The 14,661-nt window shown below is 46.5% G+C and overlaps 1 protein-coding gene across 11 annotated transcripts in view; it reads right to left on the bottom strand.

Annotated features, from left to right (window-relative positions):
- The window catches only part of TNRC6C (trinucleotide repeat containing adaptor 6C), a 281,325-nt gene extending 267,063 nt beyond the window's left edge, over positions 1 to 14,262 (bottom strand). For 3 of the 11 annotated variants that reach the window (XM_071816683.1, XM_071816687.1, XM_071816684.1), the window contains exon 1: positions 14,195 to 14,261. In XM_071816683.1, coding sequence (XP_071672784.1) covers positions 14,195 to 14,248 — 54 coding nt within the window. In that variant the 5' untranslated portion in view covers positions 14,249 to 14,261. Of the gene's footprint in view, positions 1 to 14,194 lie in introns of all 11 variants that reach the window. The other 8 variants (XM_071816686.1, XM_071816678.1, XM_071816685.1 and 5 more) reach the window with 4 other exon arrangements.
- Between the last annotated feature and the right edge of the window lie 399 nt (positions 14,263 to 14,661).

Genomic DNA, 14,661 nt, shown 5'->3' with positions numbered 1-14,661 from the left:
GCAGTGATTACGAGCGGCCTCATTCACTTGGTGTCAATCTGGAAACTGGCACATTCTCTCGGTTGCCATTCTTCGTCCTTCCAAAAAGGGGGAAAAAAAGGAAAAATATAAAAGGAACTGACAATTTTTCTCTCCTTCCTCCATCTCCCCAAAGGGAAGGAAGAGCTACTCCCAGCCCCACATAAACCCCCAAGTCACATAGGGGATGCTGTGACCATGAGCACTCTTAAGACCTAGGGGTATGAGGATAATTTACATGAGCTGGGATCTGCTGGCTTTGACCATGACCTCCATGTGGTTATAGATCTATTTAAAATGGCAAGACAGATGGGGAGCAAGCCAAATTGCAACGTAACCTGGCAAAGCCCAATTTAATCATCGTCGCACGAGCAGTGGGCAGCCCCCTGACTGATTGACCTTTCCTCCTGCTGGGCTGTGTCACCTCCTCGTTTAGGCAGAGCTTGGGCCACCCTGCTGGGGTTGAACCGGTCAAGGAAGAAGAGTCACATTCGGCTTTTCTGAGTCCCATCATAGCAGCCTATGGCCGTATCCTGCTCCTAAAGCAGTAGCTGCAGCAAATGCACTGAACGTTTCCTCTAGAATAGGCACAGCTCTGATCTTCTGCACTTTCTGGTCTTACCATAGGCCTTCATCCTTCCTTTGGGGGCTCCTTTTTGGTGTGGCTCTGCAGTGCAATTATTCATAAATATTTATACATACACACCCCCCACATTGTTCTGCTTTTGTGTGACATAGAGAGGAATTTTGGCTCCATTCTCTCTCCTTCACCTGAATTTGCTCTGCCCTTTCTCCTGGATACAAGGGATTTGATTGAATTAACTTAATTGGCAAATGTATTGTTCAGACAGCTGTGACAGAAATGACTTCGTGCATTAGTCAGAAGGTTAAGTAGCTCATGGCAGCTCCCAACACCTTTTCTTGCTGCCAGACACCTCTGTACCAACCCTGAATTGTGTTTTGAAGCAGGTTTAGAGGGCAGATCTGCTGTGTTGTACATCACATTTGGGTGTGGAGAGGCAGCATGGTCAGAAATGCTTACATCTCTGGGTACTTGCCATGTTCCCAGCCATTTACTATGTCAGGTCCATTGGAAATTGTATCTACACAGCTGTTCCTTTAAAAGAAGGCAACTGTGTCTGTCAAACAGCCCTGCCATGCAAGCCAATGTTTCTGCTTTGTCTTTTTCTCACATGCTATGGTTAAATTTGGCCTGTCTTCCTGATCTCAAAGCCTTGCAGGAGGGCTGTGTGTGCCCGTGCCCTGCTCTGGTGATGCTCTGCGGGGCTGGTATCCTCACCCACCACCTCATCCTCACAGCCCATGCAGCCTCTCTCCTCTTCAGTAGCTGAGCTGATGAGGCTCATGACTTCAGTGCCTCAGCTAAGTGCCTAAATTGGACTAGTTGTCAGCAGTACTTTCCCTTCTCCCTTGAATTGTTGCCTGTTGCTCATTACATTTTGCACAAAGCACCTTATTTTCCAACTTAGAAAGCCATTATATACATGTCATCTTCTACGACAGTGCCAATACTTCGGCCTCCTTTGGATTCATGTAACTAGAAGAAAAGCCAAGAAGAGGTATGGGCCGCTGTGTCAGCAGCATGGGGATGCAGAGGGGAACCTGATGGCCAGGGATGCTGTAGGACTGGCCAGGACATAAAGCAGGAGAGACATCCTTCACTCTTCTTCCAATGAGCTGCATCACTAAAGATGGAGCCGGGTGCTGAACTGTGACATTGCTGCACATACATGAAAACCACTGCTATACCAATGGGCTGTCACCTTATGTCACTGCCAACTGCGATGGCAGCACTACAGAGGCTGAGGGACACTTTCAGCACATGGGTGAGGCAAGGAACCCTTTGGGATGTGACTGCTGGCTGTACATATCTCAGGAGCAAAGCATGGCTTGCAGGAGACACAGCCAACAGTGAGTGATGTAAAACCAGGTGTCTCCAGCTGTGACCTGGGGACGTTTGTGGCTCCATGAAAACCTGACAAATTCAGTACCTGAAGTCCCACAGATCCGTAGTGACCTTGTGAGTGTAAAGAGAGGTGATGGCATTAATCCTAATGTCACCCAAGAAGTGACTCTGAGCCAGACATCACCTTCACTGGATGCTGCCAGCACTCAGACGAGACTGAGTTGCCCTCTCATGCATAGAGGAGGTCACGTCTAGATGACCAGCAAGGCAAGGTGTGGGACAAACTTGTATTTACCAACGCTTTGCATGCTGAACCTCCCGGGGAAGGTACAGCCCTTCCCCAGCACCACAGATGCTTGAAAAGCACATTAAAAGCTTATTCTCTGCATATACAGGCATGGAAAGAAGGGGAAATTTTCATAACCGTTTTGATTTCCACTAACTGAAGCCAGTGTAAATCTCTGTTTTTTATGAATCTCACTTACATTTCGTGCCTGACTTGTGCATAAAACTTCCCCAGATTTACACAAGCTAACTCCATAAGTCATCCCCTTCCCAATCGGGCCTTATATCTTGATGACCTTTTAGAAACCAATGACTGATTTCCTGTTGTTATCCATAATTGGAAAAGCACTGGAGATAAGAAAATTTATAGCAACGGGTGATCTACCTGCAAGAGACAATAAAGAACCCTGGGCAGTGAAAGAACAGGGAAGAAAAATCCCACACAGATGTGCAGGCACACGGGCACACACAGACACCTCAAGATGGACTTCCTCTGTCTTTACTAAATTCTCCCTCATCTCTCCCCCTTGATTCCCCAACCATGCAGCCTCCACAGGGCAGATGTACCTCTGTCAAACATCTGCTCCAATTTCAGTCTTCTTGGAATTTACTTGCAAAACTTTTTAGTTTAATGTGAATGAAGCATCATATAGGAACCCCTCTCTTTAATGCCACAGTGAATAATCTCATCCGATGCTCATCACACAGCACACGCACACATCATTCCACACAACAGGATCACCGAGATGCTCCCAGACATCGAAAGACCCGTTTCCCAGACTGAATCTTATTTTTGTTTTGAAACAAAGGCAGAAGGTCACGCGCTGCCACATCCCTCCTCTGAGAACCACCCAACAGATGGGGATGCAGCACTCCCGTTTGTAATGGGAGTTGTCTGTAAGGCAGCAGTCCTGATCTTGGTTGCACCCAAGAAATCCAGGCCATGCTGAGACTCAAGAAGGGAAACAGTTCCAGTCACATCTCCTTTCAAGTCAGTGTAACCCAAATGACATTCTTCTCTTCAGGAACCGAGGAGGTGCTGAAAGCAAAAGAAAAGGAGCATTTCCTAGCCCAAGGGTAAAAAAACATAAACCAGCAGTATTAATAATGCTGAGTGTGGAGGGGATGTCTGAGGTTTGCAAAGCAGACAGATGATAATCTACATGCAAATAATTTGTCCAAGTTTACACTAAAGGTTGCCTTCGACCTTTCTGCAAGAGAAGGAGCCAGGATCCAGGGCCACTGCAGGGGACAAAAGGAGGGACACTCCTTAATCAGATGTAGCACATGTGCAATTGGCCTCCAGGAAATTACCCATCGCTTTTGGGTCTCTATGTTTTCTACTAAAAAAGTGGCAACGAAGGGGCAACGCTCAGTTCCTATTGTCAGAGCATTTTCAGACAGTTGGATGAGAGTTGCTAACGTGCTGAAAAAACGTGGTTTTCAAAACCACCGCTTTGCTCAAGACAGATGTCAGCACACCTGCACCCGCTCCCATCGCTGTACAAGCGGGTTTGGGCACGTGGCCCAAAACAGATCCCAGCCATGGGTCCGTACCTTAGCTCAGCTTTCTTATTTGCAATCAGAAAGATTACACAGAACTGCTTGTTAGAATTAACTCCCAAGAGAGAAGTTGAAATAAAACCAGTAAGAGGAAGCTGCTCAGAAACAGAAAAGATGCCAAATTCCTGGCCGGGGCTGGGATGAGGAAGGGCAAACAGAAGGGAGCAGTTGTCATTGAGGAAACCCTGGCAGCTCCCCCCTACCAGCACTCAGCCCTCACACATGAAGCTCTCTGCAGCCCCAGCGAAGGTCGCTGGGATTTGTGCGCAGTCAAAAGCTGCTTCAGATGCACCAAATTTGCAGCTTTTGAACTGCCTCCTGGTAAGCTCTGCCCCAGGCTTTTCGGGGACATGAGGTGGTGGCATCTCAGCTCAGGGCTGAGCATCCCACCTTGCTGGGGTCTCCTCTGGTTCTGCTGAATTGGGTCTGTGCTGAGGACATCTCCCTCAGACATCTGTATTTTCGGATTATTCATTATGAATTGATTAGTTCTTCCCACAGTCACCCTGATCATATTCTTCCTATGTACTAACATCTCAATGAATGAGCAGTCAAGTAGAAAATGAATGTATTAGTGCCTGATTGTATTACTAAGCTCTTGTATATGCTAACAAATGCAGCAGCGTTTAATTCAGCCAAATAACAAACAGGTAGTTACAGAGTTAAACAGCACAAGTGTCCAAACAAGAGTAAAACATCTAAAAAACTCTTAATATCTTTTGGGTTTAGCATTCAAATTAGCTTTGGACATGAGTGTTTGTTTAAGGAGAATTCTTTTGTCTTGGTATAGACACATTTACTGCTGGTATTTTCACAATTATGACAACGAACTAGCCACTTCCATCCTTGCAAGAGTAGAACTGATTACAAAACACCTGGTTAATTAAAAACAACTTGCATTCAGACCCGCATTTTAGGAGGAACTAAGCTCAGAAAATTATTTTTTGTAACTCCGGTGGAATTGCCATTTGCAATTCAATATGCAAGATAAAGTGTTCTTCTGGGAACAGAGAAATGCAACTTTTTTCCCCTCCTCTTTTTTTTTTTTTTGGAATCACAAACTGTATGAGATAATTTCCTATTTCGATCCACAAGCAACTGCCATTGTATATATGAAAATGAAAAGCCCACAGAAAGCCCACTAAGCTCTTAAAAGAAACAGGTACATTTTCTAAGCAGCTCGGCCAGTCAGGAACTTTGTTCTCATTGCACTGACTTACTGCATGATACAGAGAATAGCAGCTCTGGATTGTGAAGTATTCATCAGAACTTTATGACCAACAGATGGAAAAGCCTGGAAAATTTTGACAATGACCAAGGTTCAGGTTTGACTCCCTTATTTACAACAGACCAGTAATTCTGCAGACACATAAAGCCATGTAGTCCAAGCACAACCTCTGCGGTTGCATTCAGCAGGCACCGAGTACACAGACCTGCTCACGCCCTCGCTATTACAAGGAGATTTATTCAGTGAGTTTTTTATAAGGATTGCCAGATAGGCTCAGGTTGTGCAGGCAACCAGCATCCTAACAGGTCCACGTAATACCTCGTATCAGCTGGTTACCATTAGAATGTAACAGGGGCAGCATTAGAAATGCTCGCTCTTCTTAGCAAGAAAAGAATCAGCTATAACACGGGAGACACCACAATAGCTGTTAGTACCAGGCCTGGGCAACATCCCGCTCCATAAAAACACGGGCACTGACCTTTCTGTGAGGATCAAGAAGACGAGCAACTGTGTCCAACATGACCGGACTACAGCAACATGACACAAGTTTGCCTTTCTTAAGCAAACTTGCTGGCTTGCAAAAAATCCCTAAGTAATGACCCCAGGATTTTACCCTTCTTGGCGTTTTTCCTTAAAGGAAAAGCAACACGTAGCAACGCTGCAGAGAGGTTCTGAGCGGGGCCAGCTGCCCCACCAGAGCGCTGCTGGATCCTCGCGCTGCACAGGCCCCACGTGTCTGCAGAACCAAACCCGCATGGCACAAGTCGCGCACGTGGCACAAGTCACGCACGTGGCACAAGTCACACACGTGGCACAAGTCACGCACGTGGCACAATTCACACACGTGGCACAAGTCACGCACGTGGCACAAGTCACGCACGTGGCACAAGTCACGCACGTGGCACTCTTCAGTTACTGACCCAATGCCAAAAACCTTTTGAGAGCAAATGCCTCTAACACAGAGAATGTGGCTGTTCCTTTGGCTCAAGGATGGCCGGTTCTCATAGAGGTCAGCTGAGGGAGGTTTTAATTTCCCATCTCTGCTAAGCCTTTAACAGACTGGGCCTGCCTTGGCTGTGTGAAGATAGCCAGACTTTATGGCCAAAGACCTGTCCTACCACAAACAGGAGGACATTTTGGAGCTGAGAGCTTAAATCCTCTAAGCAGAGTTTAAATTAAAGCCTGCAAGAAGTGCCTGTAACAACCTGAGTAGAGAAGCCTGACTCATCCCCTTGTTTTCCCCAAGCACAGACTGTATCTGTTTGGCAATAGACCAAGAAAAATGACAGTATAAACTGCCAGATCCCAGCAAATCTCTTCTTCTGCTGCCTCTGTTGTTCATTTCCAAGAGACAGAGTTGGCTTTGTTGCTAACCCATAGAGCAAGCCTCATTCTCGGGTCTAAATTTGGCTCCTTCATCTTCAGAATAGGCAAAGTGACATAGGAATTGGTCTCGTACAACATTATAAAAACTCTCCCCAAGAGTCAGTCAGTCTTCTACAGCCATTTAGAGTCTCCTTGATGGACAAACAGGTTTTGCATCACCATAGGTGTCCCCCACCACAGGTGCCCTGCTGGCTGCACCCAGCTTGAAGGGAAGGTTTAGCAATTAAAGTACTTCACAAGTGAGAGAGTCCTAACAGAGGCACGAGAGACAAAAGGCTTCCAGAAATGCTGCATTCATCAGCCTTTCTGTATTCCTGGAAGAGATGTGCAGGTTTAAAAAAATATATAGTAACAGTCTGACTTAAGTGCAGATGAAAGGTGCTGGGCTCCAGCTCCTGGGGAGCTCAGCAAGAGCACCAGGGTGCAGACGCCCTGAGGATCGCCAGAACTAAAACCGGAAAAATTGCCCCAGGAAAGGACCCCAGAGCTGCTGCCTCCTCAGTGCCTGGGGCAGAACTAATCCTGAAAATAGGGTGTTAGCACAGGCCAGCAAAAGAGTCAGAAACTCAGCCTCAGTCTCTGCAGCGTCTGTTAGTCCTGAGGTGAGGCCAGCAGAGATCCTGGTTTTGCAATTTGGGCATGTTTTCACTAAGAACCACAGTGAGACCATTCACTCTTTTTATACAGCCCACCAAAGAGCCATTTAGTGATAATGACCAAACTTGGTTTCATCTTGAAAACCTTTAATAGACTCCTGTATATTATTGAAGCTTTAACAGAGCTGGTAAAAAACAGAAAGAGTAACACATGCAATATGAAGCAGCTGGTTTTTGTTTTCTGTATTCAGAATAAAACTCTATTTTGAATTTTTTCTAAATATTTTCTGTACTTCCCAAAGTTCCCTACTCAGAGAAGCTTACATTTATTAATGCAGACTTTCCGTTGCATCTTTTCTCTCTTCCTTCATCACTTGCAAGGCAAAGAGCTTGAGGAGGCAGCGAGCACAAGTCCTGGGCAGAGAGCAGGACACAGGTCATGGGCCGTATGACAAGTGATGGCATTTGATGGCACATGATCAGAAGAATCATCTGGTCTTCCCAAAGTCAGAGTTAGAAGCTGGACATGTATAACTAGAAGCGGGTCAGCAAACCAGTTCATTTGCCTTCCCTTGAGAGATGCCATTCTGCCTTTCTGGTTGAGGAAGACAAGATGACAGTGATCATTAAGCATTTATGAACACTAATGGATCCAAGAATGGTGAGGATGGGTGGGGTGCCTTCAGATGCCCCTCAACATAAGCAGACAAGGACAGTAGCAATAGTTTAGTCATCTAAAAAAATACTGTGCTTGCATAGAGACAAAAACTGGTACCTACCTGGTAACTCGATAGTCCCAAGACTTGTCCTGTACAAACAGGATAAGCCTCTCCATAGAAATTATCTTCTTGACATTAGATAGGTGTTCTGAACCAGAGGAACAAACTCTCTCAAAAACAGTGGTAAGACCTCTCCAGCTGCCAGGAACAGCTAGGTTATCAAATGTTTATGGTAATCAAAAGAGAAGCCAATTATATTCAATGCCAATGGGTGAGTATGAATCTCAGGCAACATGGGCACTAGTACTCGTGATTATGAGCTCGTGGATTAATAAAGCCGATCAGACATAAACAGAGGCAAAAGCAGCAAATGAAACTAGGAACTCTGCTCCCAAACATAATTGTACCAATTGAGTGAATTTGACCTAAACACTGGAAGAAGCAGGTATCAAAGCATAGCAAAACTGCTTTAGGCAGAGAAACAAATTTGACAATTGAAAAACACATGGCTTACTCAACACGTGCAACTAAGTAGATATCTAGTTTCACCCCACGCTTCCCATGGAAAGGACAATCTGTGAGGTCTTTACTCTTCCAAGTGTGACGCTAAGTTTGGGACGCAAACTGCCTTGGAGGAAACCCTTACAGGGATTAGAAGTTCAGTTTTGTATGACATGAAGTAGTAGCAAGTTGGACTGTTGATAACGTAAGGAAACATAGTGGGGAACATCTGGGGTTTTTTTGTTTGTGGTTTGTTGTTGGTTTGGATTTTGTTGGTTTTTTTCGTGTGTTTTGTTTTGTTTTTAAGAGCTGCAGTGTCATCTTGGTTTATTTTCTGACATTGGAGGCTGCTGGCAGGATGACTGGGTTGCCAGGGCAACCACTGGGAAGGTGCACAGGGCTGCTGCCCAGGCACATGGAACTCCTGCCATGGGCAAGGCAGCACTGCCACGGCCAGGCTGCCCGCGGGCACTGTGCCAGGCCACAGCAGACGGGGCCAGAACCATCCGCAAGCCAAACATCTGCTCCCACACTGCCTGGATTAGGGACTAACGCGAGGCTGCCGAGGCACGGAGAGAGCCTTGATGCACAGTCAACCCTCATCCATCCGCCAGCAAGGACGGGTTAGCGCAGTGCCTAATGGAAGCTCTATTTTTGTTATTTTTTATTTTTAAATCACAGCCATTAGGAGAATTGTTACGCTTGGCAATTTGCAATAATCAATTTGAAATCACAGTTTGATTAGTTAATGCACTTTCTGCTGCTCTCTACTCCTAATTTGATTGGGAGGAGAGAGGGGGATTTTTCTGGTTTGTGACCGTATCATGTCTCTCACAGCCCATGCACACAGCAAACACATCCCTGCTCCTCTGCGGTCCCCGTGGTGCCGTGCCGGGCTGCAGCAGCACCACATACCCTGTGGCACGTCCCAGGTTGGGCGTCCCCTGCCCTACCAGACAGTCAAAATGCCACTGTCCTTCCCTGCACACCCCAAGGGTTTGAACAGAGTGGTTAGCGGAGAACCAGGAGGAAATACTTCCATCCATTACCCTTTGCTGTATCACCACCAAGGAGGTTCAGCCATTGCCAGAGCACAGAGGATCCCACATCCCTCCTTTCCATAGCAAACACTGAACTTCTAAGAAGTCAGCTGGGGCCACCCTGCTCGGTGCTATTTTCTCTCCCCGTCACTCACACTGTCTCTTGTTGCTCTTCATTTCTGCACCTTCCTTTCCTCTCCTGCTCACACTATTCTTGTACGAGGCAGCTTCCTCCACCCACCTCTTCCCATCCCAAATTTCTGCATTTAATGCCTTGTTCCCATCTCCTTGGTTATTCTCAGCACCATGTACCAAAGATACATCAGGCAGAAAGGCTGTGACTTTCTCCTCTGCAGACCTAAGTGAGCAAGCTTAGATTTGTTGCTTTAAAGGGAGAGAGAAAAAAACCCCACCAAATCCATCTTTTAAAGGACTTTATACATCCCACCTGCTTGCAGAGCATCCTTAGGAGAAATCTGGATTGTTGCGATTGACATCACCTGGTGCAGTAATTGGAAGCTGTATTTACAGCCTTGCTACCATTTTAATGCTGTTTTGCATCTGTTGTACTTTCACTTAGAGAGTAAATGTAGTGAGGAACATCTGTTTTCTACCGCTAGCTCATGCGACATTCCCCGGCCAGCGATTTCCCCTCTGTTTCAGTGGGCTGTAATTATTTCAATTACCACTGCAGGGGTATTTGCCTGCAGCAACAGGTACCAGGGACAAGAGGCTGGAGTGCTGCCCTGCAGAAGAGAGCAAGATACTGGTCTTTATCTCTGGTGTTCAGTGGTAGGATACAAGAAGATGTCTTCAAGCAGCATCAGGGGAAGTTCCTGTCGGCTAGGATGAAAGAACTCTTCACCAAGAAGGTGGTCAAGCACTGTAATAGGCCCCCCAGGGAAGTGGTCACAGCCCCAAGCTCATCAGCATTCAAGCAGAAATTATACAATGCCCCTACACGTGTGGTTTAACTTTTAGGTTGCCCTGTGTGGAGCCAGGAGTTGGACTCCGATTCCCATGGGTCACTTCAAACTCGGGACATTCCACAATTCCCTTCTCCAGCCCAGCTTAGAGGCGCAGTGCCAATTCTTTGTCAAGATGCGACTTCTCACAATAAAGCAATGTCATTTGCTGGTATTTCATTACACTGAAGGAGGGCTTTTAAAAACAGAAAATCACTGCTGAATTGGTTATTCCTGGACATATATCTACACCTATAGATATTTTTCAAATCCATTTATGCTACACCCAAGCCAACACGCTCCCAGCATCTCCAACACATTCAGCATTTGCCACGAGAGGGCTCCCACCGCCGGAGCCTGGCAGCTGCCCCCTCCCAATGCCTCTGAATTGTCTGAAGATGAGACGTTTTGCTGAAAGCAAACATTTTTCTGAAATGTCATACCCAAACATGCCTGTGTTTTGGATCTAAGTCCATGATCTCATTTTACTGTCTCATTCAGAGTGCCCACCATGGAATATATCACTCGAAGAATGTGTAAAATTGGGAAATTTCATTCAGAGCCTACAATAGCTTTCACAAAGGAAACAGGTTATTGCCAATACTATTTGACAAGAGGAAAACTGAAGCACAGAGAAGGGAAGTGGCTAAGCCCTGTCTGACCAAGCTCTTATGATGGGTTTCATAGCAGATTCAGAGGTGAAACCAAGGTCTTCCATCTGTGTCCGGTGCCCAGAGCTCCACAGTCAATGCTCTCTGAGGAACTGAGCTAGAGATCAACACAGCGCCCGTTATCTTCTCATCCTCTTCTCTGCAGTTCTGGAAGAGCATCCTTTCAAGCCAGCCCAGGGACTTTTCTGGATTAGAAAAACGGCAGGAACGCAGCCAAAAAGCATTTTAAATCACTACACCGATACAGGTATGGACAGTCCTCTCATAGTTTCAACTAGTACTGAATCAAACTAAATGGGCACAAGAGTATCTGCTTGCCCAGGGTAATTAGAGTTGTGTAGTCAGAGCAGAGCTGATTTTCTCAAAGCTGAGCTCAGACAGCACACCAGTAAGACACAGTGGGAGAGCTGGATGTCAGCTGTGGCTGGGGAGAGCAGGAGGCAGCAGCCTGAGCTTGCACTCCCAGCAGGGAGTTGGTATCACAGATCAGAGAGGTTATCACAGATCTTACAGGTCAGGCTTAGGCTGCATTTGCAAGACTAGATGCTTTTCCAACATCTACCCCAGTTAGCATGGGTTCTCCTCCAGATGAGGGATCCCTCACTTTGGTGACAAGCTGGCTTGAAACTGCCTTTGCTGGTCCTGCAGCCCCACATGCCGAGGGCAGAAATCTGGCTGCAAAGGGCTCTGCTCTGTGGACAACTCAAGCATCAAAGCAGACATGAAGAAACCTTCCTGCAGCTCCAGGGCTTATTTTCTACATAGCCAAGGGGATCTGCAGCCAGACCCTTTCCTGGTCCATCTTTCCTAGTCAAACCAAGCTGCTCCAGGCTGGTGCTGCCTGCCCTTCTCTGCACATCAGCACTGAACACAACAGCTTTCGCATCGCGGGGCTCTCTAGACAACACTACACCACAAATAACCGTTAGTAAACAGCAGCAGCTTGGAAATGCACCATTCTGCTCTGTAGAAGGTTTAAGGAAAAGAGCGAGGGTTATGCAGGTTTGTTTGGTTGTTTGTTTTTTTTTTTTACCATAAAGCCAACAGAAGGCTCTTAGCTTATTTAGGTCAATTAACTTCAGCTTCCAAATTAAGTTCTCATCTCATTTTACAGACAAGCTGTAAGCAAAGCTTTAAAAAAAAAGGGTCAGCTGAGGAGAGCACCGCCCAGGATTTCTAGACTGTTAAGTAATTTTAAATGGTAGAAACAAAATTGAGAATAGAGAAGAGCGCACAGACCACCTAACAACATCTGCTGCCTCACACACTTGTTTCCTTTGCTCTGTGCACCAAACTTCCCAGCCAGAAAAAGGTAGGAAAAAAAGTGCCCATATAAAGAGCTGTGCAGAGGAAGCCATTTGTGGTACACAACAACACGTTTTATTGGTCTCACACACCCTGGAATGATGCTTCATATTCTTGAGTGCCATCTACTGGCATTTTTATCTCTTTGCTATATATTAAAGCCAACCCCAGTGTTAAAAGAGCAGTCAGGTTGCAGTCAGGCACTTGAAAAATGCCAGAATTAGGACTGCACATGTATCCAAAGTGCAGTTTCCTTGCACAGATGCATCGCAACACACATTGTAATAATATGATCATGGACCACTCTTTCTGCAGGAAAAAGCCCCCTTTTGTACACCAGATGGATAGTGCTCTCTTAATGAGCAGCTATTCAATATTTTTCTTTATCCTCATTATTCAATATGTAGCCCTGTGTCCTGGGTATGGCATGCTATTGAAGTCCTGGTCTAAATAATGAGCTATTAATTTTCTCCTGGGCTTTCACAGCATTTATTATCATAGTATCTGAGTGGTTTGCAAACATTAATTTGCCTTACAGCAGCCCTGCAAGGAAGAGTGGAATTATTCTTGTACAGATGGGGAACTGAGGCACATCCAAATTAAAATCAGAAGGGTACCATGTGGTTGGGTGCTGGATTTGAGATGCAAAAAGGACCCATTTCTCAGAGCTTTGCAAGTCAAAGCTTTCAGCATTAGGGCACCGCTCCGACAGCCCCCACACTCAGCTACGAGCCCACAGCTTTCCCAGTCCCATCTGCCGGAGCAGCTGGGAGCCCAGCAGCGCCAGGGTTCATTTGAGATGAAGTTTCTTCTCATCTTATCTAGTGAGTCTGCTGGAGTCATCCAGGCTGCCTCACTCACTGCAAAGAGACACAGCCCCCAGGACAAATGCTGCTCTCCGAGACGGTCATCTCTGACCAAAGACCGCAGAGATACCCTAAATAACTGCTTCAATTTGCGGTGGCTAAAATTACATACTTATTATGAATCATCCCGTCTCTTCCTCACAACACAACCCACCACAAAACGCTTCTTCACACACCTCTGGCAAGTTGAAGACTTGCATTAGAGGACCAGAAATCGCGGCAAAAATGTGCCCAAGGAAGAGAGAGCAAAAGCATCACAGACTGGGGTCCAGCCACTGAAGAACAGTAGGCCCTGCTGATTTGGAAGAAACCATAAATACAGCACAAACCTCATCCATATTCCCTGCCCAAATGGCACAGAGAGAGAAATGTTCTTCCCTCTCCAAATGCAGTGGGCAGCACAACCCAGCCCTTGCGAGCGGTGCCAGGACATGCACCAGTCCGGTCTGTCTATCACAGCAGCTTCAGAAGAAGCAGAAGAGACCCAACACACAATCAGCAAATCATGGATGAGGACAGGGGAAAGGATAAATCCCTTCTTGACACCTATGGCTCCTCGTGCAGCCCTGACATGAGGCTGCAGTCTCTACAACCACCCAAGAGGGAAAGATCCTACAGTCAGCGATTGCCCATGAGTGTGGAGCTCAGGCTTGAGCTGCTTCACATCACCCCAGCCTGCTCGGTGCAGGTCGGGCTTCAGTTCCCCAGCTCTGGGGCTGGTGCATCACATCTGCCCAGTGCTCTGCAAAACCGGATGTTCATTCTGCTCTGACAGGGGCATTTTCACAATATTATATTTCCTTATTACTTTCTATCCTTTCCCGTTCCTTACTCCTCTTAAGACCCTATTTGCATTTTTGATCAGAGCCATACACCGAGGAGATGCCTTCAGGGAGCTGGCTGTAACAGTGCCCAGGTCTTTTTCCTGGTCTGAATCAATTAATTTACACCTCTGGGAATAAAATCATTTTTTCCTGCAATGTGCACAATTACTCCTAGTTTTCTTTGGTAAGAGACAGGGGGGGAATCAGGCTTTGAAATGCAAAGTCATGTGTGCAAATCATCATGTCCAGCAGCGAAAGCTTCACCCAGACACCATGATCCCAGGTGAGGACACTTCTTACCTGTGTGGGAAGGACCGCTGCCTCTTCTGCCCGCACCGAGCCATCCAGGCTCATCCTTGCCCTGGGTCCCTGGTGATCAGCGATGGTCCTGCCGGGGGAGATGCACAGCACGGTTCAATAAAAGAAAAAAATGAACCTGTGCCTGCCCAAAGACCAGCAGCATCCCATAAACCAGGAGGCACAGCTCGTGTTCCACTTGCATCGCTCTCTGAGGTTACAGCCCCGGTGAGCCCACACTATTTCTGTTGTTAAACTTCCATCTCATGCTCGAGTCCACAAGGCTCTTCACCACTTCCCCAACACAAAGCAGTAGCAGAACCCAGCATGGAGACTGCGAGTTTTCAGTCTAATTTGCTGATTTGTGGTTCTTCAGCCCAACTTTCTCCTGTATCATCAGATTTAGACTCTGTTTCTCTTGAGTGTTTGACTATGGACAAAAACCTGTTCCTCACCGGCAGCTGGGAATA

This window comes from Patagioenas fasciata, chromosome 18, assembly GCF_037038585.1.
Source record: "Patagioenas fasciata isolate bPatFas1 chromosome 18, bPatFas1.hap1, whole genome shotgun sequence".
NCBI classification, from domain to species: domain Eukaryota; kingdom Metazoa; phylum Chordata; class Aves; order Columbiformes; family Columbidae; genus Patagioenas; species Patagioenas fasciata.
The sequence above is the reverse complement of the archived record's forward strand: the minus strand, read 5'-3'. Positions and strand labels throughout refer to the sequence as shown.